General features: G+C 37.4%; 2 protein-coding genes across 5 annotated transcripts in view; one reads left to right on the top strand and one right to left on the bottom strand.

Annotated features, from left to right (window-relative positions):
* The first annotated feature begins 433 nt into the window (after window positions 1-433).
* NSUN7 (NOP2/Sun RNA methyltransferase family member 7) lies at window positions 434-25,326 on the top strand. 2 transcript variants are annotated; one of them, XM_067298118.1, is made up of 12 exons: window positions 434-450; window positions 1,127-1,185; window positions 3,729-3,859; window positions 5,086-5,238; window positions 6,495-6,678; window positions 10,407-10,617; window positions 11,236-11,379; window positions 12,131-12,232; window positions 12,773-12,890; window positions 17,291-17,408; window positions 19,140-19,802; window positions 24,813-25,326. In XM_067298118.1, exons 1-11 carry the CDS (start codon window positions 435-437, stop codon window positions 19,764-19,766), a joined length of 1,863 nt encoding a protein of 620 aa, XP_067154219.1. In that variant the 5' UTR covers window position 434; the 3' UTR covers window positions 19,767-19,802; window positions 24,813-25,326. The 2 variants fall into 2 exon arrangements, with proteins under 2 accessions (XP_067154219.1, XP_013804937.1); XM_013949483.1 differs by having other exon boundaries at window positions 435-747.
* The window catches only part of APBB2 (amyloid beta precursor protein binding family B member 2), a 204,249-nt gene continuing 199,884 nt past the window's right edge, over window positions 22,040-26,404 (bottom strand). For all 3 annotated transcript variants that reach the window (XM_067298115.1, XM_067298117.1, XM_067298116.1), the window contains one exon: window positions 22,040-26,234. In XM_067298115.1, the coding sequence (XP_067154216.1) occupies window positions 26,067-26,234 (168 nt within the window). In that variant the 3' untranslated portion in view covers window positions 22,040-26,066. The remainder of the gene's footprint in view (window positions 26,235-26,404) is intronic.

Below are 26,404 nucleotides of genomic sequence, written 5' to 3'. Positions count from 1 at the left end.
TCTGCTTTGAAATTTCTGTAGTATCTTTTTAAAGGAGATTTCCTAGTAAGAAATATTGCCATTTGCAATAATAGTGTTTCTTATTAGACTCAAGGAATTATATCTCTGTATATAACCTCAACAGGATTGCTTATTGTAAAACACTGGACTCTGAAACAAGTAAGCAGTCTTTTTTTTTTTTATCTGCATTAATGAAAATAACTAATGTAACAAAACTATTGTAATACATCTCTATGTAAGATAATTGAGTTAAGTAAATATATGCATATCTGCAGGATTAGAACCTAAAAAAAGAAAATCAATTCTATTGAGAAACCTGAAAATGAAGGGACAAGCATATTCTAGTGAAAGAAAATTTCATAATTCAATACCACTTTGTTTTTGCAGAGGCAGCAGGATTGTGATTTGCACTTACACGATCAACAGCTGAAAAAATGCCAAGTTCTAAAAGTAACTTCGTTTCTTTAGATGAGGATGTTGTAAATGACATTTCAGACTTGAGTGAAATGAAAATTTCAGATGAAAAAGGATCTACTGAAAAGAGCACAATGACTTTGATTGAGAAGAATGGCTATCACGACTCGATATACATAAATGCAGCTAAGATTTTTCAAGGCATTCATAACAAAAAGCCTCTGGATAGAATATTGGTGCGGTATGGTGATGACTCATCATCTCCCATGCTAACTTTTAAAGATGAGTATTCCCAGCGTGTATCTTATGAACTGGCTTTCAGTGCTCTAAAATGTAAGTAGAAAACTTTTCCAAGAATTGTCAACAGAAATGATGTAGCAGAGACAATATGTAAAAACAAAGTGTTTGTTTCTGCTTGACAGCAGACATTTGGGGAAGTTTTTGTTAGCCTGCTAGCTACTACTAGACTATTAGTAGCCCTCAAATATTTAAATATATCTAAGAGTTGTCAGTATTTTATGAAGTCAAACATTTGAAATCTACGCTTTTTTATGTAAAGGAATTATACTCAGAACTGTTACTGTTTGTGATTGAATTTGCACTTCTTATGTTATTTGAACTTTCAGCTTTTTCTTTACTGCTTTATAAGTTTCTATCTCTTTCTTAGAGTTTTGTAGATTTTGTAGTATAACTTGTCATTGTTCTTTTGCAGATCAAGATCTTCTTGAAAAAATACTGTTGGATAGCTGCGTTTACCCATGTCAGTCAATAGTAAGTAAATGTTTTGATGAGGAAGTAAATGTTGTATTTTCTGAATTGATGTATTTAGAATCTTTTTTGAGGATTCTGAGACATTCTTCATTTGTTATTTTAAACTATATGGAAGTCTTCGTTCAACTTGTTTTTCCTTGAAATACTAGTCTTATCATTTCAAAACATAAATGTTGAATTCCAAGTTCATACAACCAAATGGTCTTAGGAAGTAGCTATTTATGAAAATAGCCATATATGCTACCTTTGAGCTTTTTTAAAGATTGACCACTTTGAAAAGCCAACATAATGGTGAAAGAAAACAGTTTTAATTAAGAATTCTGAAAACATCTAGATTTTATCAGATGCTCCTGAAGGTAGCATATTGAAGGTAGTGTATTGATAGCTTCCCCGTCAAGAAATGGGAGGCTGTTTATAAGCATCTCTCGGTTGGAACCGATGACTTTTTCAGTCAATGTCTGGAAAGCTCTGGCCAGGTCATTAACACCAGGTGATGTTCTCATCCTCATCCTTTACCTTATGTCAGTTAAAAGAACGGGGTAATTAAAAGGGTTAAAAAGCTGGCTGGACTTTATTCCTGGAGGGCTTCCCTGGTAAGCACCTGTTCTAGTCCTAACAAGAGTATTTGAACAGATATTCCTATGCTGATGTGGTCAGGAAGGCTGTTATAACTTAGAGGCACTAGAGGTGTCTGATTCTGATTAGAATTAAGAGTCAAGCTTCTGACCTGAATGCAGAGCTGCCTAAGGTAGCCAGTAAAAATCCCAGCAAGTATCATTGCCTTTGGTAGAGCTTCTTGCTCTTTGCTACCTCAGAATAGAGGCCCGGATGAGCTTGGGGTTTGCAGCCTGGAAGTTCCCCATAGTTGTCAGTCTGTGTGCAGACAGCTAATTTACTCTGTCCATTAAAAAGTAATTGGAAGAGACTGAAATACTGCCAACCTTTAAAGTTAGTTGTCTAAAGCATTAATCTCCAAGGCACTAGATAGGTTGTTTGTGAGATTCTTTGGTGTTCATTGATTTCCTGCTGCTGGGAATTAAAAGATTCAGACAAAGAAACTAGGAGAACCAGCCATAATGCTGCCTGCAGGATATTACTTGCTCAATGATGTTGCCCATGAGCCAGAAAGTCAAGGAATAGAATATTAGAGATTATGTTGCTTGTCCAGCAAGTTTTGACACCTGGGTTCTGCACACTTGCTGTTACAAGGTGGTTTGAACTCATGTTTTTCCACTTCCCAGGAGAGTGTCCTAAACAGTCCTGCAGGCAAGGGTCCTTTTCTCCTTTTCCTCAGTTTGGTGCTCCCTGTTGAATGGAATGTATGAGTCTTGCCCCAGTTTTAGTGAATGTAAGAGCAACTGTGCTCCTACTTTAGACATCAGGGCATTTGAAGAAACAAGGGGGAGGCTTTGGGGTTCTAGCTTGGTTCCTCTTGTTTTTACCTTAAACGATACTTTGAATAAAATAAAGAATGGTACTCTGTGCTTTTCTTTGCAACTATGTGCCCTTGTCAGTGGGCAAAGAGAGTCAAGCTCCCTTTCTGTTCCTAGGAGCTGGAAAACATGGAGTGAACCCCATCAGGCAAAAGAGAGCATAGAACTCATGTTTCATTTCCTGGGCAAACTCTATTGTATATGAATATTGTACTTACACTAGCAACAAAAAGTCCAGCTGAGTCCTACTTACATACTTCCCTATTTTGACATGAAAAGAAAATCTAGAGCTGGTAGTGTAGTCTACTGTTCAGTCCAGTTTAGTCATCGATGCCTCTGAAAATTACAAGATGAATTTGAACAGATGTTATTTGTGGAGATTGATGTGTGTATGTAAATGATCTAACACTAACTATTTTCAGCTTGTTTTTGTAAGGAAATGAGAATTTCATGGTTGCATTTTATGTTTGGTTGTACATCCCTAATAGCTTGAATTTTCTAGCCGCTTTCAGCTATATTGCTGGAAAGTAAGAGTTTTCAAGGGGATAAAAGCTGTAGAAATTTCATGAAAAGAGGTAGAGGAGAGTAACAAACGCTAAGAGGTGCTGCCCCGCTAGGCAGCATCTAGCACCTAGCCCCACTAAGAAGGAGATGCTGCATATATTCAGCCCTTAGACATGGTAAAGCGATTTTATGAATGTCCCAACCATGGAATTGTTCAAGCTCATCTGTTATTAGGTACCCAAGAATCCCACAAGAGATAAATTGGTAGACAGTAAGTTTTTGTTAGCTTAGCTGTTCATGGAACTAATTTATGCAGACAAAATAACTTCAAAGTTTAAATTTTGATAATGTTAAGAGTTAAGATACACTATCTGTAGGAATAAAAGATATTTTTAATATTGATAAGCTAAATAACTAAAAATGTGTATTTGTTTTTAAAATATTCACAAATGCTCTCATAACGAACTGCATTCCTATTCTTACAAATACAGTCTCATTGGGGTTTCCATGCCTTTTACATAGGAGACTACTCTTGATATGGATCTTTTTGCAGGAGCAAGGCATGCTTTGTGTCACTTTCTCTATCCAGTTATTTTCCTATTGCAGCCAGATGAATTAACCAGCTTGCTTGTTGTGATGCTTTATGACCTACAAGACCGAAAGTTTCAAGCCCGAGAGATTGTTGATGAAGAAGAACCTGTAGCAGAAGTTCGGAAAATAGAGCATTATCTATACAGGTATACATGCTAACAATTTATTTGTTCATATATATTAGCAGAATGCAGATTTGCATAACCAGTTGCTTTTTTTTAATTGTGCATATTACAGGTGTCATTCATCTTGAAAATTTGTTTCTTTGTGGTTTTTGTTTTTATTTTTAATGAGAACCTAGTTTGGAGGGAAAGTTTCATGTTCCTATAAGTAAGAAGAATATAACTAAGGTGGTTAAGAAGCCATCTTTATATTGTGGATTGTTCTGCTGGAAAAAGGTATCTTATTTCTGCTTTCTTGAAACTTTTTTCATACAATTGTAGAAAAGAAGAAATAAATTATTCACTAAACATAAATATGAGCATAATAGAGCTAACAGCAAAAGGGTCATGGAATGGAATAATGTCCTTTTATTTAGTAAAACTGCTATATTATGGGACTTTGTCATTGTAAGTAACTAGAACAAAAATGACTATGTAAAATAAACAATTTAAGTAATGTTGAAGTAATTCTTTCATCAGTCTGTTGATGAAGTCAACAGGCATTTGTTGGACGAAATTGTCTTGCTGCTGGATTTAGAATAGCCCAGAAAGTTCATGGATAAGATCAGTGCTATGTACTTCTGAAGGGTGGTAAGTAATACACCTTGACAACTGAAGTAGCTCATGAGCAATTTTTATTTGCTTTGAAGTCTCATTTATCAAAATTATGCATAAAACTTGTGCGAAGAAAAGCCTGGGAATATTTTCTCTGACACTTTCACAGAATAATAAAAAAAACCCTGACTCTTAGTTGCCATAATGCTCCTGTTGTTTCTGTACATATTTAGAAGTCAACCTTCTTCAGTACTCATTTTTTATTTATATATATATACACATAAAACACACGCGCACACACACGCGCACACACACACACACACTCTTGAAAACATAATTGTGCTTGGGGTTTTTTTTTTGAGCTTTCTGAGAAAATAGACACATTCAGAAACTAGTCCCAAGTCAGTGCAGGGGTGACCTGTCATAATGCCAGTCATGTGTGTATTTAATATAATCTCAGCTATGTACCTTGCAACTGTGGGTTGTTTGGGGTAGAAAGTGTCTTGTAACTATGCATTTTCTGTAAGAGCTTTCAAAGTGAGGCCTTGCTTTTGGTTTTGGCCACTGGATGAGATAAATCATAATATAAATGTTGCATGATAATAGCTGGTTTAAACAGCTACAAAGCTGAGTAAACTTATGACTGTGTATTGTAGTTTTAAGACCAAATTGGCAGCTGCACTAGCAAGATGTCGAATCAAACATGATGCTCTTTCAATTGAATGCATTCTACCAGAAACCATACGGAAGCAGGAACAAAGGGCTTCTGCCTTACCTTTATATGCTTGGATAAATACATTTAAAATCAGGTAAGTAACTTAAAAGTAACACCTGAAATATTTAAGCTTTTACCTATAAAGTCATATAGTATGCTACAAACTTGTTTTAGAATTTCCAGTAATTTCAGTTTCTTATAAGAAATCCTGTTTAATGCAGCGACATTGACTTACATTTCTTTGTGGGTTTTGTAGATTGCAGTAATAGTATTCAAAAACTGTTAACTGCGTGCAATGTGAAAGAGTGTTTCTTACTACTCTGTTTCTTGTGCAAGGCTTTCACTAAACAACTGGGGAAATCAGTTAGAAAAAACAATATGGGTAAATCAACTCTATTAAAGAAAAAGAGAAAACTTCTTAAAAGTAGATGTATTACCATAAGCCATAAAATTGACCAAGGGTGTTGAGAAAGTTAGAGTACATAAAACTGATGTTTATTCTCTAAGGATAGTGTAAACTTCAAATAAAAATACATTTTTTTTTAAATCCTTATATGCAGTGTATTACTATATGCCCAACACTAGTGTTTTCAGTTCTGTGCTGATACATGAACCATGCAAGGTTATCTTGTTACTCATTTTGTTATACAGGTAATTCATTTTTATCTTGTTTTCAAGTTTGTTTGTTTTTTTAATACTCTTGTATTGGACCAATGTTCTGTGCTTAGGTTATAGGCTTTTCAAGATAGAAAGGTGTCTTAGTTTTCTGTTTAAAATTTTGCAACCCTTAACTAAGATTGAGTGCATTAGTTGACTGAAAGTTGCTATGTTGACCCTATGTTTAGGGTCATAAGCTTATGTCACTGTCTAAAACTACATTTCAACAAAAAACTCTTGGTGTATATAACTTCAAACCTTTTCAATATTTGAATTGCAAATCTCACCATTTATGCTTTTATTACCTTTGCACAATGATTATTTCAGAGATCAGTCATTAAATTCATTGGCAAGCTGGACTACATTGAAAGCAATTGAAAGAACCAAACTATTCCAGCAGTAAATTTGCTATAGGGTGACCTGAGTATGTGGGCATTTACATTCCGATGCTTTGAAGCACTTTCTGGACGCATGTAACTCTTTCTTCGTTTATTTTATCACTTACTAAGTTTTAAGTATTTTGAACCAGAAGTTAGATACCTAAAATAGAGTGAATCCCCCTTCTGCATTAGGCAGTACATTTCTTTATATAAATGTACACAAAAAAAAAAAAGGCAAAAATCCAAATCTTCAATATGTATCCTATTGCTTAACAGTGTTGTGTATTTAATGGTCAGAGTTGTATGTTAACAGCCTTCAAGACGTTTTCAGTAATTTGAAGAAGAAGGGATTCACAAGAGTTGAATCTGTGTCAGACTTTAACCATTATACTTACTGTATGGACCAACATTGCCATGATGTATTGGTTTTTCCTTCCTCTCTTAAAGAAGAACTGCTTAATTTAGATCTTTTTGCAGATTACAAACTCTTACTACAGGTGAGTTGATGGCACTCTTGAGTGAGGTATCTTAATATAATCTGCAAGCTACAATAATGCTTTGCATTAGAATCAGGTCAGGTATTGTGTGACTTTCCTATTAAATCAGTCAGGCAAGAACACATTCTCAAAAGTTCCTGTTTTATTTATTTATTTATTTTTAATCAGTTTCTAGCCTTCTGACTATTTAACATATTAAATGTAAATTAAATGCAAATGTTAATGCTTAGAATTGATAGAATTGATAGCCACAATTAATAAGATGTTTTGAATATAAATTTAATTCTAAAATAGTTGAAATAAACATCAAAAGTGGCTGAGTGTCTCACTTCTGAAAATGTGGGGAAAGTTTCAGTGTAACTCTATACATTACTCCCATTTAGTAGATAATGGTATGTTATTATTCATAGTATCTCTTCCTCCGCAATTGCATATTTGAGATGGAATAATGATGCCTCTTCATATTTTATGTAGTGTCGTTCCTAAATCTCCATGTCCTCTGGTCTCTTTCATGACTGGGCATCAATGGCCCCTCTAGGAAGGTTATCCAGAGGTTCCTTTTGTAGAGTACAGGTGGTTTGGAGTAACCTTGGAATGACACTCAACCAGGAATTCTGAAGTGTCTAATGATTCTTGAGTGCATGGAAGAAACATTTTGAAAAGCATTTTCAGTCAATGCTTACCATTTTCTGGAAATTTTAGCCTCAAAATTTAGTACCCACGGTACAAATGAATTATGAGGCCTTCTACAGACAGCTGGAAGTAGCCTCACGATCCCAGGCCCTGGTTCTCATGGGGGACTTCAACCACCCCGATATCTGCTGGAAAGACAACACAGCTAGGCACAAACAGTCCTGGGGGTTCCTGCAGAGCATTGGTGACAACTTCTTGACACAGGTGGTGGAGGAACCAACAAGGAGAGGTGTGCTGCTGGACCTCGTACTAACAAACAAAGAAGGACTGGTGGAAGATGTGAAGGTCGGGGGCTGCCTTGGCTGCAGTGACCATGAGATGGTGGAGTTCAGGATCCTGCGAGGAGGCAGCAGGGCACCAAGTAGGATCGCAACCCTGGACTTCAGGAGAGCAAACTTTGGCCTCTTCAGGGACCTACTTGGAGGAATCCCATGGGTGAGGGATCTAGAAGGAAGGGCCGTTCAAGAGAGCTGGTTAATATTCAAACATCACTTCCTCCAGGCTCAAGAGCGGTGCATCCCTATGAGTAGGAAGTCAAGCAAAGGAGGTAGGAGACCTGCATGGATGAGCAAGGAGCTCCTGGCAAAACTCAACCAGAAGAAGGAAGTCTACAGAAAGTGGAAAGGGGGACAGGCCACTTGGGAGGATTATAGAAACATTGTCAGAGTATGCAGGGATGTGACAAGGAAGGCTAAGGCCTATTTGGAATTAAATCTGGTGAGAGATGTCAAGGACAGCAAGAAGGGCTTCTTCAAATACATCAGTAGCAAGAGGAAGACTAGGGGAAAATGTGGGGCCTTTGCTGAATGGGGTGGGTGCCCTGGTGACGAAGGATGCAGAGAAGGCAGAGTTGCTGAATGCCTTCTTTGCTTCAGTCTTTACTGCTCAGGCCAGCCCTCAGGAACCCCAGATCCTGGAGGCAAGAGAGAAAGTCTGGAGAGAGGAAGACTTTCCCTTGGTGGAGGAGGAGTGGGTTAGAGACCATTTAAGCAAACTTGACACCCGCAAATCCATGGGCCCTGATGGGATGCACCCATGAGTGCTGAGGGAGCTGGCGGACATTATTGCTAAGCCACTCTCCATCATCTTTGAAAGGTCATGGAGAACAGGAGAGGTGCCTGAAGACTGGAAGAAAGCCAATATCACCCCAATCTTCAAAAAGGGCAAGGAGGAGGACCCAGGGAACTACAGGCCAGTCAGCCTCACCTGCATCCCTGGAAAGGTGATGGAGCAGCTCATCCTGGAGGCCATCTCCAAGCATGTGGAGGACAAGAAGGTGATCAGGAGTAGTCAGCACGGCTTCACCAAGGGGAAATCATGCCTAACCAATCTGATAGCCTTCTATGATGGAATGACTGGCTGGGTAGATGAGGGGAGAGCAGTGGATGTTGTCTACCTAGACTTCAGCAAGGCTTTTGACACTGTCTCCCACAACATCCTCATAGACAAGCTCAGGAAGTGTGGGCTGGATGAGTGGACAGTGAGGTGGATTGAGAACTGGCTGAATGGCAGAGCTCAGAGGGTTGTGATCAGTGGTGCAGAGTCTAGTTGGAGGCCTGTAGCTAGCAGTGTCCCCCAGGGGTCAGTCCTGGGTCCAGTCTTGTTCAACTTCTTCATCAATGACCTGGATGAAGGCACAGAGTGCACCCTCAGCAAGTTTGCTGACGATACCAAACTGGGAGGAGTGGCTGATACGCCAGAGGGCTGTGGTGCCATTCAGAGAGACTTGGACAGGCTGGAGAGGTGGGCAGAGAGGAACCTCATGAAGGTCAACAAAGGCAAGTGCAGGGTCCTGCACCTGGGGAGGAATAACCCCATGCACCAGTACAGGCTGGGGGTTGACCTGCTGGAGAGTAGCTCTGCAGAGAAGGACCTGGGAGTGCTGGTGGACACCAAGTTAAGCATGAGGCAGCAATGTGCCCTTGTGGCCAAGAAGGCCAATGGTATCCTGGGGTGCATCAGGAAGAGTGTTGCCAGCAGGTCGAGGGAGGTGATTCTCCCCCTCTACTCAGCCCTGGTGAGGCCCCATCTGGAGTACTGCGTCCAGTTCTGGGCTCCCCAGTACAAGAGGGATGTGGCACTACTGGAGCAAGTCCAGCGAAGGGCTGCAAAGATGATTAGGGGACTGGAGCATCTCTCTTATGAGGAAAGGCTGAGAGCTGGGCCTGTTTAGCTTGGAGAAGAGAAGGCTGAGAGGAGATCTTATTAATGTGTACAAGTATCTGAAGGGAGGGTGTCGAGAGGATGGGACCAGACTCTTCTCAGTGGTGCCGAGCGACAGGACGTGAGGCAGCGGGCACAAACTGAAACACAGACACTTCCATCTGAACATGAGGAAAAACTTTTTCACTGTGAGGGTGACAGAGCACTGGAACAGGTTGCCCCGAGAGGTGGTGGAGTCTCCTTCTCTGGAGATATTCAAAACGCGCCTGGATGCAATCCTGTGCAATGTGCTCTAGGTGACCCTGCTTGAGCAGGGGGGTTGGACTAGATGATCTCCAGAGGTCCCTTCCAACCTCAGCGATTCTGTGATTCTGTGAATTCTGAGTATCTCATTTCAATATGTGTATTTTGACTAGATGATCCACAGAACTCTACATGACAGCCCATAGAGCATGGGAACAAATTCCAAATATTACTGTTTAAGAATCCTCAAAATGAGGAAGTAGAACCCTCAAAATCTCCATGCCTTTCTGGAGGGATAGGGAGGTATTTGAATGGCAAAAGTGGTATACACACATAAATGTTCCTGTTTAGGGAGTTGATACAGACTTAAGTTTCTTTTCACCTATAGATTTTACCTTTTCTTGGGCATTAGATTTAGAATTAATTTTAAATTTAGTGAGTTTGACTTAATAAGATGTTTGTTTTTATATTTTTTAAATTCTATATTACCAGCTATCCATGATTATTTTTTCTCCTCTTTCCCATTTGTTGTGAAAAAAATTAAATACTTTCCTAATTTGGAAAATGGTAACACTTGTAGAAACCAAATTAGTTGGTCAGCTTTAATTTTTTATATCATTATTTTACAGGATAAGTCTCGCAGCCTTGCTGTGCATTCTGTGCATGCTCTATTGAATACAGATGATGACGTTGTAGTGGCTCACATGGGTTCCCGTCTGACCATTGCCCATATGTCAGTGCTGGTAAATCACAGCGTGTCCAGAATTTTTGTTTGTGGTGTAAAATCTCCAGGAAAAGAAGCTGAACTGAGGAACTTGTTCAGGCATGTGGGGTGTGAAAGTATGTGTTGAGCATTGGTATGCATAAAGTAGTGTAATATAAATGTTTGCAATATCTATGAATATGACAAAATTCTATCACAATTCAAAGATTCCTTGTTTGAATATCGGGGAGGGCAGTAACAACTTATTTTTTGTCACAAAGGGAACTGAGAACTCTTTAGCTACAGTCAAGTTAATTTAAGGTTGCAGATTAACCATGTCACAGATGCAGGCCCCTGAAATGGCGGGGTGAAGTCTTCCATGGAAGTAGTTACTGTGGAGTAGCTGGTGCCTGGGAACTTTCGTTTCTGTATATTTGGTGTCTTGGCTATTGTTTTCAGTCTGGTTTTCAGCTGTTTCTGAGAGTGCTCGTCCAAAATCCATGCAGTTGTCTGGCTTATTCAGAGGACACAATTGGAGCAGAATGCACCAAGACTCTGGGATCCCATTAGCAGTCTTTTCAGTGGAAGATACTAAGGCCTAATCCCTCAATCTGTTTGAAGTCAGTGGGACTTCCTTTGGCAGATCTGGGCCTGACAGGCTCAGTGGAAGTTTGTGTAATACCATTGTGTATTCAACTTTGAATTGTGCAGGCTTGCTTACATGTGGAACTGTTGAGTTTTTCCCTTTTTTTCAGATATTCAGTTGTTACATGAAGACTTTACTGAGATTGGACCAACAGACCAGAGACTGCAAAAGGCAAAAGTTATTCTGCTACTGCCACAATGCTCTGGAGTGGGTGTTGGCAATCCAATAGAATTTATTTTGAATGAACATGGAGGTAAACTTTGATACGATAATCTAGTTCATACTTTCTGGAAGAGACAGTATTCAAGTATTGTGATCTGGACACAATAGTTGGTTCAGCAAATTGTACCATTTCATTAAAAAACTCACTTTAAAATTTTAACTACTCTAACAACACATGTATTAAATAACTTGCACAGTTCTGCACGTGTTATGTTTTGTAGTAGAAACTACAAAAGGGAATAATGTATAATCAATTACACAGATGATTTTTTCCACACAAAGCGAGCAAGAACATAATTGGCCTAGTTTAGGATACTTGGGAAGAAAACAAAAATCTTTCTAGGTGGCACTCAAGAAAACATTTCATAAAGGCAATTTCAGGTCAGTAGTTTATGAAGTTTAAGGGTGATTTTGGGGAGCAGGCTATATATAGCTTTTCTTTTAAAGAAAAAACTACAGGCTGAACATTTATTCCAAGATATCAGTGTGTATATAATTTTCAGTTGGTTACATTCCTTTATTGATTGTTTATATAATTTAAGTATTTACTGTACAATTACATTAAAAACAAATAAGAGGGAGTAGTAATTACAAATAAACTTGACAGGGAAAGAATAATCATTTTAGGCACTCCTTGATATGGTGATTCATAAAATTTACCTTCTCACTGCACCAGTAATAATCAAGTCTGTTACCAAAGCATTTTCTGCAAGCAGCTGAATTTTAAGATACTAATAGAAGTTTTATTAAGTGTGTTTAAATTTACAACTCTTTGCATTTAGATGCAGGATTGCTTAGAGACCTTTTCCAAGGATCTGTATCTGAGGATAAACTCAGTATTCTTGCTGAGAGGCAGCTTAAAGAGTTGATGCATGCAATGAAATGTAAGTGTACTCACTCTCAGATTTCTGGAAAGACGTTATATGTACTATCACTTCCATTGTACTATCACCAGTTTTTATGTAGTGAAAAAATATGCTGGTTATTCTGTAAGTTAACAGTAAGTATGTAACTAAAACCCCTATGGCCTAGTAGTCACCAGCCATCAATACCATAATCTTCAGGCTTTTTGTAGAGAACTGGCCTACTGGCTTAGTCATACTCTGGTTTGGAAAAGTTGTAAATGTAGTCTGACTTCATTTTCACTGATCTTCATGCTGTCACCTTCTCCCCCTCCTCCTTTAGTAGCTGTGTGAAAACAGAGTGGATGCAACCCTGAATTTGTGCTGAAATCTGCAAATATTTGAAAAGATTTTAATTGCTAAAAACCATTGGAAAGTGAATACTTATGCATGTAGGAGGGTATATTTTATTGGTAAAAATGACACCCAAGCATAATTTTGTGCTGTTTTCAGCCCTTACTAAATCACTTTGTGTGCTTTAAGATTTTTTAAGAGTGAAAAATATTTTTTTCATTTCTGTAGTTAACAAAGTACAAGCTATTGTTTACTGCACTTCTTCAGTTTACCCAGAAGAAAATGAACTAGTAGTGAACAAAGCACTGGAATCTAGAGTGGAAGGAAATAAAGTACAACCATATAGGTATGGAATGAGCAGTTTTATCTATGGAAGAACTTCAAGGATAACAAAAGTTGATATTTCCAAGATGTTTTTTTCTGCTTTTTGCTAAAGTTCATTGGTTAAGCATTTATTAGCATTTACTTCAGCTTTTCTATGTGTATTTGTGAATGCATTTATCCTGAACAGAAGGTTCTTTCTGATCTCCTGTTCCATGCTCCACTGGGAGCCTGTTCTTAGGAGGAGGGAAAAATAACTGTCATTATAATTCAAACTGGGGTGGCTTTATGTAGTGGGTGAATGCTTACCACCCCGAACTCTGGTTAGGTCAGTCTCCCGCAGGTGCTGCATTTGATATTCAGCATCACAGACAGGGAATGAAAAGAGGTGCAATCACAGAATACCATAACTGCCCAGGTAAAAGGCAGTATCAATTTTGGGCTTTTTCCTCTGAAAAACAAAACCAAACAGACTCCTTTTACCTTATATTCAGTTGAACATAGTATTTTAAACCTCACCAACTTTCTAGATTTGAAGTAAATGTGGCATCAGATGCTGTCTTTCATATAACTCAGACTATCTTTTTGCTGGATGTAGAGACTGTTAATTTATGTAACATAGTTTTGAGCTTGTCTTTGCACATGTGGTTGATACGTTCATGTGTCTTGAGGGCTGACTCCTTAACTCAGGGTGGAAGTAAGAAAATCTTCAAAAGACACAAATTCTGCCTCCTACTTCTGCTTTGTCTGCAATAGGGGAAATGTAATCTATGCTGTGTCTTGAATGAAAGATAATAGTAATTAATTATATATACAAAAAATAAAATGCAATAATTAAAAGTTTACCCAAACTGAGGAAGCAAACCCAGTGCCACAGTTGATTTGCTACAATAAATTTCATATTTTTGTGCAATGAAAAAGATGAGATCAGTTGACGTAAGTTATACGTTGAATTCCAAAGTTATTTGTGGTGTGGCTTCTTCAGGAAACAACTCAAAACAGAAGGGACATCAAAGAAAACAACTTTTATTATTCCAGGAAGTTAGCAAAAATACAGTAATCTTAGATACTTTTGTTACTCTTTTATAAGTGGACGTACTTCATATTGTAGCATAATTCTTATCCTAGAATTCTCTCTCCTGCATTAGATTAACATTTAAAATAGTTTGCTGCTGCCTGTCATTCCTTTTGATTATATGAGACTACTAAGTAGTATCCTCTTTACTTTTTAATCTAATCTTTTGTTCCCATCTGAATCAGAGATGAGAGGAAAGCACCACTGATTGATAGGGAATAACATGGTGGTAAGCTTCTGATACAGAACTACTGCTTTCACACTGGCGGTAGTTTTTAAAAGAGAATGAAGCTAGTTTAAGATAAAATAGAGACTAGAAGCCAGGGGTCTTGCTATTATGCCCTCAGCTTCTAACCTAGAATAACCAGTTCCAAAGGAAAAAGAAATCAAGTTTTAAAGTACAAGAACAATATAGAAGAATAAAAACCTCTGCTGCAGGATTGCTAGCCCCTGCATTCAGATTAATGACTTTGGGAGGACAAGTTGAAGTAGCAGAACAGCCTATGTAATCATGATAGTTCTATCTGAAAATATATGTATGTAAAAATAAAAATGGCAAATTACGCAGTACTCTGTTTTAAAGTTGCCTCCAGTGAAAAATGTGATGAAACAGCTGGTCCTTGCTTGTACGTAGATATAATAGTTCATTACAGGACGGAGGTTAAGAGAGTGTATGTTGCCAGAAGCATAGGAGAATAATACTGGATGTTTAGATTGTACATTATCTTTGATGATGTTAATAATCAGGCCATCCTGAGGAAAGGTACTGTGTTAATGCTTTATTTAAAAAAAAAACAAAAAACCCCCAAGGTATCATTCATTGCCTTTAAATTTTTTAGGTTTAAAATGGTAAATGCTAACTATGGCCAAGACTGAAAATTTTAAAAAGGGATGAGTTATTCATAATGGTAAGAGTCAGTAAAGCATAATGCATCTTTCTTGGAAATCACTGATAGAAAGGAGCAGTCTGCCAGAAATTTTGTGCTAACTGCAGTAAAATCAGGGCAAGTCTTGCCAGTGACACAGTGCTAGTCCAAAAGTGTTTGTGGACTCCTACTGTAGCCTGTGTTTTCCTTTGGGATTTGAAATTCTGTGAAGTCTATCATGTCTTGAGCTCCATGCAGCTGTTACTGCATAGGGGGAACTAGAGAGACCTTGAAACATAATGGTCTCTGAATTATTTGAGCAGAAATAGCACATAAATTCATCATTTATGTAACAATATTTTTATAAAAAAAATTCTGAGTTTTTTTTTCCAAGAGTTTTCTTTTTTTCCCCTCCAGAAAAATCCCTTACCTCCCAACCCCAAAATTCTCCACAAAAAGTTTCCCAGAAAGGTAAAATAAAACCTATTCTGCCTTTTGCAGAAACATCATGAAACTTGTCATACCACCAAATTATTATTTTTACTTTCAAATATAAGGCAATTTCAGATGGTAAGAAAGGGAAGATAAAGATCCCGTTAGGGTTTTGCAGACCTGAGCCAGTGTGTGATTGACGACTGAGTGAACTTCAAAAAATGATGATTCCAGAATCAGTTCTTCCTTCATTGACACGCATGTGTCTTGGATGTTTTTGTGCATAGTTCTTGCTGTAATGAAGCTGCTGGTAACCAGTGTAAACAGAGCAGTAATAGAACACCATAAATAAAATATATAGTGGGATTATGCTTGTCTAAGATGAAAGCTCAAGCCTGTTAGGCTACATGTATTACTCATGACTATTCCTTGTGCTCTTCCCTTAGGATTATTCAAGTAATTTGTTTGACTAAAAGAATGCAGGATATAATGAAAAACTGTTACAGAATCCCTAGCCTTCCTCCTGACTTTGGGAGGGACAGGTTAGGGTAATAGAACATCCTGACATCCTGTGTGATCACCACAGAGCTGCTTGGTATTAATTGCCTTTTCCAAGAAAATTGAGGGCTTTCGGGGAAACAGTCAGGCCACTTGGGCTTATCCTGTGTATTATATCCATCTATCTGTTGGAATTATTCTGTATTGCTGGAGTAGTGCTGAACCAAATGAGGCTGTGCTGGAGCTTGGTGGGTTATACAACTGATCTTAAGGCTACAAAACTGTAAAGGTGATTTTTTTCAAACATCTACCCACTTTCTGAGCTGAGCTTGTTCTAAGCATAGGTCAAACAGTTTATAGCAATGGATTTACCTTGCATAAAGGTAACAAACACATGCATGTTGAGTGGATGCCAAACCATTCATGCATTACCCTTTGGCCTGATCAAATTTGAGTTAATTTCAGCATCAATTTTCAGGGTCATCCCATCCATTAAAGGGAGTCCTGGTAACATTAGTCTGTATACATAGGTCAGAGTAAAGATGATTATCACACTTTTTTTTTTTGATTGGATAACTAGATCTAAAAGCAAAAATCTCCCATGTGCCATAGGACATGGAGTTTAAGTAATGCAGGGGGGATGTGTGCCTTGTAGTCAGTCTTGCCAAGTTCCAAGGGGCATATAAAAAATCCAGATTACAGAGAAAATATGGGAACAAAACGGTGTTGCAGGCTTTCCTTAGATATGGACTATCTGGCCAAATTAGGATATTGGTTACAAATATTGAATATGCTTTTCTGTAATCATCTTTGAACAAAAAGATCACCTCTGTCTTGAGAGGATCACTGGATCATTGACTAGGGGTGGTGTCTCCAAAGTCAACAGCAATGTGGGAAGAACATGGGTTAAAAATTGCATTAGGACACTTCTTCATCTTTCTGTCCTGAAACAGCTTTGTACCAGTTTAGTGGCCTTATGAGCCAACCTTTCTGATTTACACAAATTGCCATGTCCTTGAGGCCTGTTTATAACAGCTAGGGAATCACTGGAGTACAGGGAGAACACTAGAAAAGGTTATTTCTTCCTTCCTCATTCATGCATTTCAAAACAGTAATTTGAAAATTGGAGCAATTGGATGTTGATTACTACAAATAGGGTAATCTCTTTAACCTAGGACTTTTAGCTTAGCTATATTATTTAAGAGCATAGATTTATTAATTTACAACATCTTTACAATTGCTGTCTAGTGCTCACAGTATTTTGAGAGCATTCCCCAACTTCATGGATAACTTGATAATCCAGTAATTGCAGACCTCAAAGAATATAGCTGTTAATTATGTTCATACAGATTTACTACTTGGTGAGCAGTTAATATATATTCTAAAAAATGAATCCACAAATCTTTCTTGAGCTGCTGTTTTTTAAATGAAGATAGGATATGTAAAACTGTCATTGAAGGACACTACATTTGGAGATTACTGTTAGTATATCCTTGTATATTTACTTTTATATCTCTAAATATTCTGTTCTGGTCATTTGTTTACTTTCTACAGGCTCGTTCCTCCTGTTTTTCCTATTTGCTCCAATTCGAAGGCTTCCACTGAATTTTTTTTCAAAATGGAACCATCAGAAATTTCCAATTGCTGTTTTTTAGCTATTCTAGAAAGAGAGGTAAGCTGAGAAAACTACCACTTTAAAACACTTCAAAGAAAAGATATTGCCGTTTTCCACTAATGAATATATGAAATGGAACTTTTTTTTTTTTTTAATTTCCTGACTCTTCTTCAGTTGTCTTAAACTGCCCAAAGAATAGGTTAGCAAAGGAGCAATTTTTTCTAGAGGTAACTGCAATGGAAATGAACAACTTCTGGAGTGTTACATTAAGCATAACTTTCCAACATGTGCCTTTTATTTTGGATCAGTTTGTGGTCAGAGCAGTCTCTTGATCTAGGTCTGTGCTAGGAATGTTTTAGAGGAAATGTATTGTTACTGTTAGAGCTTGGAATGAAATAACTTGCTTAGAATCATGATAAGTGGTGTCTGTTGAAGTTATTGAGTCTGTGTCACCAAGACTTGCTAGTATTTGAGCAGACAGGGTCATCAGTGGGGATTAAGACATCATTATAATTTGAATAAAATAGGTAGGCATATGTTTCCTTCCAAAACTAAGGCATATGCAAATCTTACTTGAAAAGTGGTGGGCTTCTGCTGAGTAAATGGAAAAGTCCTGTCATGATTCCTGAGGAGAGGTTTTAAAGGGAGAGTTTACATCTCTGAGCATCAACATTTTCCTCCTGTGCCTGAGAAAAGTAGGACTTTTTCACCAAAAGAGGAAGGAGGGAGCCAATTACAATTTCATTGAAAATTAAAGATATGAAATCCTATTTGGTTATTTGTACCACTTTCTGTCATACTGAATTTACAGTGCTTGAAAGAAGTTTGCATCTTGGCTGGGGGGGGAGGGGGCGGGAATTAGAAGGGGAAGATTTTATTAGGGTAAAAGAATGAGATGTGAAAAAGCCTTTAAATTATCCATTATTGACCTCCTTTCAATGCAGAGTACAGAGTATTTTTTAACCTGGCTTCCCGAGTTAGCAAGCTTCAGTTAGTCGTGCTGTGGACATCTGTCTACCATATTCTCTCCCTCCAAAAAAAAGAAACAGTTTTGTTTCAGGTAGTTCATTTGAATCATTTTTTAGTCAAATTCTACTGCACAGAACTAATTGCTCTAATGGCCAAATTTTAGATAACTCTGGAAATGCACATTTTTTGTGAGTCATAGCACTTGTACTAAGAAGTATAGGTTGAGATGAAGTTTCTGGTTTTCAAATACCTACTCATCTTCTTGGCTAGCTGTAAAGAATTTCTTCCCCTTTGTTTCTTTTTACGTATCTGGATATTGACCTGGTTCCTAGTTGATTTAGTTTGAGAATCCCTGCTCATTTATTATGAGCAAGGATTTTCATTACCATGGAAGTTACTCACATTTATTGATAATTCTATATTTTAGTAACTATTTCTGATTTATATATATGCCATTATAGATGGTATGTATATTCTATGTATGTATGTGCTATTACAGATGCTAGGTATATTACAGAGCAAGTCAGTCTGGGAGACACAAACCGTACAAAGTCCAGAATTCTATTTCCCCTCTTTTAGCCAGCAGAGGGCAAAGTCTCTGAAGCATAAATGCTCAGATGCTACTTTACATAACAGTAATGTTCTTGATTTCTTGAATAAGTAGGGTTTTTTTAGCATTTATCACATGTGGCTTATGTACTTCTGTTAGATTCTGCAGTACTTTCCTTGTGGAGTAAATTCTGAGGAATCTGTGATTAACGCATAGAGTTCACAGCTAAGGGTTGTGGCTTAGATCTGTTTTTTCTTTGGAATTTTCAGAAAGATTCTTCTGAAAATTTGTCTGTTAAAGACATTTTGGCTCGTGCTGCAGCAAAAGGACTACTAGATGGAATTGTTGTAGAAAAATCAAAGAAAGAAGAAAAAAAGAAAAAGAAACTGAAAATGACACAACATGCAAGTAATATTATAGGTAATGGTGTAGAGACAAAGATTGAAGAGTTCCTTCACCATGAAGCTTTATCTAATATTCATGCTGAAGATTCAGTATCTAAAGCAGTAAGTAACACAGAACAAAAGACCGTGAACAAAACAAACAGTTATGTTCAGCTGAAAAAAGCTACCAACCCAGTCTCAGACTCAGCCCTTCCTAAAGTTCTGAAGCGCACATCTAATTTGTCATCTATCGGCAAGGTGTATGAAAGACAGCCACTTACTAGAAAGGCACGTGCAGAACACAGAGTGGTTGTATTGAAGCCTGTGGAAATTGTTTTGCCTCCAGTGATAGTACCATACTTATGTCCCCAAGGAAGCAGACTCAGGATGCCAACCCATCATTGCTGGCATGACTGGATTGGAGCAAAGAGTTTGAGTGGTGGCATATTTCCACCACCTCTATCTAAAGCAGTCAAACCGACTGTGGTTAAGCAACCTCGACCATGGCTGTAAGAATCTTCAAACTTTGCCCTTACATTTATAGAAAAGGTAAATATTCCTATATATATACATTCATTCATACACTTAGATGACAGTATATCTTTATGCAGGATAATCTTGCCTGTGGGAAACATATATTGTGGGATATTTTGCACAATATCCACATTAATCATTTTAAACCAATAATTACATTTTAAAGTGAATGCAGCTCAGCTACATAAGGTTGGTAGACCATTGGGGGAGTAAGATCAAAAAACTACATAGCTACTTGCTATACACTTTAAAATGACAAGTTAAAACACTTTTTTCCCATAACCTGCATAGCTTTGTAAGAATACTCAATTTCAAACAGATTTTTTTTTTTAAAGTGAGACTCCATTTTATTGAAATAGCTATTCCCAAAATTCACAGTATGCCAGATCATCTTTGTTTCTAAAACAGGATGTGAATTTTCATATGGACAACTGGCCAAGTACACTCAAGCCCATACATAGGCTTTCTGATATTTACCCCCTTTGTTTCTACTCAAATGTATTTCAGAAAATATGAACACTAAAAACTAGATAAATATTCTGATGCTAAAAATACTGAGTTGTCATAATAACGTCATGTCTGAGTATGTCATGGCTCATAACTGCTTTTCAGCAACATTCTTAACCCAAGCTGTTCTTAGGTGCTGTCAAGCAAAATAGTTTTTTTTTTTTTTTAAATAATGTTATTGCTAGTCATCTAAATAGAGGCTGAACATATCATAGTTTGTCTTTCTTTGGAAACAGCTGTGGGCTTCTAACCTGTTCCCTGTTTCTAGCACAGATAAAATAACTTGAATATCTACATTTGTCTTATAATCTGAGCAGAGGATAAAAGGGACACAAAGAGATACTTTTAACAAGGATCTGATTAAATGTGGACAATAAAAAGAAGGAAAATGTCAAAAATGGCAGAATGACTCTACAAGGTACCTTAAGAATTGTTTTTAGATTATATGGTTGCAGAAATGAAACAAAGACAACATAGGAGAAGAAGGGCAAAGGTAGCTGTGGCCCAAAGTTTTCTTCTGAAGAATCATTTAAGATATTTGGTGAGAGTACACTCAGCCTCTATGCAAACAAACCTAATATCAACAAGATAGTAAGGAATCTTAATCTATTTGATACATAGCTGAGACTGGATTTAGACCCATCCAGAGAAAACATTTTAGTATCTTTTTTCCCCTCACCCACACCAGTCAATGTAGCTTCATCAGCACTACCTTTAGAAGAAAAGATGTGAATGACAGTACACCATCAGTGTAGACAGCTGCCTCTAGTTCATCAGATAAATATCAGTGCTTCACTGAATCAGTGAACATTTCTTTTAGTATTTTAATCTGAGCCAGCTGTCCTGCCCAAAGATATCACTCACCTGCTGTATATCCCTGTGAGTAACCCATGCTCCTTAACTATTCCAAGAAAAGGACAAACTTCTCTGCACCTGTTCCTGAACAAACAGTAAGGATATAGTCTAGACCTGTGTGCTTGCAATGTATAGAACTGAAAAAAAGATTTTATTTCAAAACCATCTTGGAGGAGGAGAGAGTCCACATATTAGAGACAAGGAAGGGGAAGTAAGGCGATCATGAGTTGTTTTTTCAATTTTTTTTTTAAATGGTTAAAAGAAACTTAGAGATTCTGAAGTTAAGAGAACTGAACTTTTAAAATTCAAAACCAGTGTCATTCACTTATTAAAAGTAATTGAAATGACTTCTAAATGAGCATACATTTGTCTGCTGACAGAAGTGCTGGGCTACTTACGTAGTACACATCACAATGTCCCACAGTTGGCCTCATCCTGTTTTCAGGAGTTTCAGTCTTTGAAATATTACGGAGGCTAAGCCATTTACACTCTTGACATCTAACCAAGAATAGCAAAGAGCTGGTGGTGAAATTTTTGATCCTGTAGGTCACCAACTTACTTTGTAAGCAATGAATATGACGTAGCGGCAGCATCTGGGACTGGCTTGAGATGGTTGTAGGTAGAAGCCTGTGTGCTCAATAACATTTTTTTACTATGACTTTATAAAATAAAAACTGTAGCTCATATAAACAATTTTCTGTAATCCAGTTACATATTTGTAATTTTTTTTTACTGCAACTGTTAATTCAGCTTTCCAGATACGGAAGTGTCCATTATACTGGTATTGCTTCTAAACAATCAGTATGTTTTTCCCTCCCCTCAAGCACATTTTTAAATGACAAAAGAAATAATTTCCCAGTTTCATGGACCAGTAACAATTGAGACAATCATTTTATGCAGCTAAATTTATTCTCAGAACAGATTACATTTAAGTGTGTAGAAGTGGTCAACAGCAGGGAAAATTGTCCTTTTCAGTGTCAGTCAGGTGCTTTATGTAACACTGAGCTCTGCTGATAAACAATGGGTGTTTTTCTTTCTTTCTTAGTGTTGTTAAAATAAATCAAACCTACTATTGCTGACTGTACAGCACAGGTTTTAGCAATGTATTATGCAATTAACCTGCCCAAGAAAGGAGTAGTGGTGTTAATGGTAATGCTGTAAAGGCTGAGCCCCTATTAGCTGTGGAAATAAGAATAGTTCTGTTTTCCATATGTGATTTACTAACAATTCATAGACCATTTAATTAGGGATCTACAAATGCTTGATAGAAGAAAAGGGATGTAGAACTCTTAGTAAATGACACAGAACTGGCATAAACCATTAGTTATTCCACAGCTTTTCTTCTTCTGTCACAAAAGGGCATACTATTTGGATAGGTACAGGTAGCTCTGCACACAGAGTTTATCACTAAAAATTCATTTTATTTTAAGTAGAATCAATGCCCTTTCATGCAATTCTTGTTATTCCTATTTAACCAACGGGTAGGTGGACTGTACAGGCTTATGCTTCCCACACTCCCTTTCTCCCCTTTAAATGAAATAGTAAGTGGCTTAAATAAAACCTACAGCCAGCACTGCAGATTTCAAAAGAAAGGCTTTTATCTCTAGTCATTGACTGTGACTATAAATTTCCTTGCTTCTGCAAGGGAGTATATTAATGAAATGAATGACATGTGATACTTATCTCTAACTTAGTACTTGCATTGAAAAAATTAAGAAATTAGCTTTACATGATTTTTCTACAGACTTCAATAAAAATGTGACTACAAATAATTACAAAGCCCACCTTTTTTTTTTAGGCAACCTATAGTACACAGAGTGGAGACTGTTGCTAGATCATGTCCAGAAAAGACAAATACATCAACATAATAATGCAGGATATTTCAGTAAAAATAGAATAAATAAAATAAAAATATTTTAAGCTGTATTTAACAGGTTAATTTAAAATATGACATCAGACCTACAAGGCATAGCGAACATGGCTGTCTGCCTACAGAATCACTACGTATTATAAAAAAAATGCATAGATAACTGAAGGGTCACTATAACGTCAATTAAAAAACACTGGCAGTTGTTCAAACACACATACTTCATACACACTTTTTGGCCATGGTAAAAGAGTGCCTTAACATATTGTTTAACAAAGGATAACTGGCTTTGCAATATTAGGCTCTGATTCTGCAAACAGCTGGGTGTGTATTTAATCTTTTGGAGAATAAGGAGCTCTACTGAAGCAAAAGGGCCACTCGTGTTCTGATCGTTAAGCACACTACTTACTTAAATATCTGCAAAATCAACAACATTTTGGTAGAAGACACAAGACTCTTAAAATATACATTGGCAAGTGACCTACAGCTTTTCAAATACTTTTCTATCTATCTTCTCAGTCCTTCCTCCGAATGCACACTTTACTAGTGAAAGCTAACTAGATGTTCATAGCCTGGGTGACACACATTGAAACACCTTTTTTACTGCTGTTTGCCAAGTGTTAGTTTAGTTTAAATACAGAGTCTGCGTTTCTGTCTGGGAGAATCAGCACTGTATGGATGCAACTACAGAACTGAATTATACTGTTTAAAATCCATTGTTGTAGGCCAGCTACAAATCCAAATCCTGGAGTTTCCAGATGGAACTTTAAAAAGACAGTGTCAAAGAATTTGCTGTAATTTAAAGTCAAAGTTTGATTCAGTAGGATGATGATGGGAACCTTTTATCTCTTAACTTCATGATCCTACTTGAAGACATAATCGGTTACCAACTGATGACTTTTGGTAGCCATCATGATAGGAACAATTTTAACACTGTTCCTAGCAGACTTCACTGGGATCAGTCAGAAACTAGAGAAACAGAGGAATAAGCAGGTATGGAAGCTGCCTCCTCCATGCTTTGGGATCTGGCTTCCTGGTCAGTTTAAAGCAGTGCTGCTGCTTGAAGAGGTGATTTTCTTTGCCTCTCCTCACCTCCAGCTACATGCTCTCCCTGCCTCCCTTGCATCAACAGTCATCTGCACAGCCAAGTAGCAAACTGGATCATGTTCACAAACCTGACCGATTTCTCTCTTTGAGCTTATTCACATTAAGCTGATCTGATTTCTCCTCCAACTGTATAAGCAATAGAGCTGGTGCAAAGGAGGAAGAGGGAATGTGAGGCTTGAGAGGGGAAAGATTGTTTCACTGCCTTAGGTGCAGAATCTCTGTCCTAGAAGAGATTTCGAGATCAGTGGAGGATCAGCTCTTCAGAGGGTATTACAGAGAGCTAATTTTAATTACACTAGTTGCATAGCTAGCCTACCTGCCACTTCTCATACATCAGGCTGAGTTTATTTTAATAATTTTCCTACATTCTCAATGCAGAAATTTCTTGAATCACCATTCCTTTCCACTTGTATTCATAACTTGCCTTGCCCAGGGGTTGCTATTGAATTTTTTTTTTAAATAAGGAAAAAGAGAAAATAGTCTCAACAATCTCTTGCATATTAAAGTAGAAAAGAGTTCTTGCCATAGCAGCCTTGAGAATGTTCTTTTAAAATTACAGTATTACCAAGTTTGCAGACTTGGGAGACAGTTATACTTTGGAAAGTATCTATAAATGGAGGCACCACATTTTTAACACTAGTTAAAAACATTTTTAATGTTCCCTTTTCACAATTTGTATGAAACTGCAGGTCTAAACAGAAGATGGCAAGGGGAGAAACTAAAGATGTGTAACTGCAATTGAAAATTAGTGAGGTACAATTTTAAGGGGCAATACTGTGCTGACTCTGTCAGGATCTGCAGTAGTGTGGATCAGTGCAACTGCATGAAGCCTTTGGAGCAAAAGCATTGCAATCAGGTGGCAACACCTGAAGCACTATATCCTGTTAGAAAACTCTTTCATCATATTGTCACAAAGCATTAAAAGAAATTGCATGGAATTTTGTAAATAACAAGACATGATTGTTCTTTTTGTGGTGTGTTAAGTATTCGGCAACAAACTCTGAGGGGAAGGGGAAATTGTGCAAACAGACGCTGAATCGAACATTTGATCAAACACTTATAAGGGAGAAGTATGTAACATTTTAGTCTCTAGGAGTTTTGACACAGTAAAATTACTGGCTAGTTTTTTCTTCTGATTGGTATAAGCCTTATGGGAAACAAACTGTATTTTTGATGCCTTAATAAAGACTTGGGAGAATAACAGTCAACATGTACATTTGTATGGTTAAAGATGAAAGGCTTCAGCCAATCCCCCCGAATTCAGTTACTCAAAACACTTCTGGATTCTTCAGCATTGGTTAGGTATTAAACATGATTCTTCTCTAATAACGTAATAACAGGAGATGAAATGACACCATGGTTCAAAAGCACGTTAGAGCTGTTAAAGTGATTGCTAGATGAATGCTGACAAACAATTTAAAACTAACAGATGTAGTTTTGAAAAAAAAAATTTGGTATTTAATCTACAGTAATTCAATTGTAGCTAATACTTGGTACCTACTCCAGTGTTGAAAACAGAGCAAAGTGCTGTAGGATTTAAGATTGATTTGTGACAAATCCAGCTCAAGACAGTGAAAACCATCAACTCAGGCATCATTCACTCCAAGGACTTTAGCATGAGTTCACCAGGAGGGACGTGGCCATATTCTTTGTGTATGTGAATTTAGGTAATGTTCATGTATTTACAATCAGAAACAGACCTTCCATTGCTCATGATGTAACTCACTGACAGCAAAAAAATTATTCATGCTTCTTTTCATATCACACGACGGTGGCAAGAATGAGAGAACATGCTTGTCTAACATTGTTTTGATATAGATAAATTCTCTGAAGACAAAGCATCAGCAATTTAAAATGGAAGGCCGAACATCATCAGTTCATTTTCCTTAGTGTAGCTACTGTTATCTTCAGTTAATGTTATGAAAATCTTCTCTCTTACGCAGCTATGGCATCTCAGAGACAGGACGTTTCTGTTTCAAAGTGTCAATGAGGGACAACACTCCTCTTTTTACATTGGTTGTGACTCTTCTAGTCATCGAATCTGCAGGAGGTGGGGGTGGTCGAACTTTCTGTGAAGGAGGTCTGGCTACTAAGCACTTCTGATACCGTAACTGCAACAAAGCAAAAGCATTCTGCAATCCTTACTGTATCCAGTACCTTCAGAGCATTTTAAATACATTTTAATACTTTTCATGAAATATAGTCAAACCTCCATTTTGACAATGACAAACAGCCCTACTGAAATTAATGGGACATTGCTCTGTTAAGCTGTGGGCAGAAA

This window comes from Apteryx mantelli, chromosome 5 (assembly GCF_036417845.1).
Source record: "Apteryx mantelli isolate bAptMan1 chromosome 5, bAptMan1.hap1, whole genome shotgun sequence".
NCBI lineage: Eukaryota > Metazoa > Chordata > Aves > Apterygiformes > Apterygidae > Apteryx > Apteryx mantelli.
The sequence above is the reverse complement of the archived record's forward strand: the minus strand, read 5'-3'. Positions and strand labels throughout refer to the sequence as shown.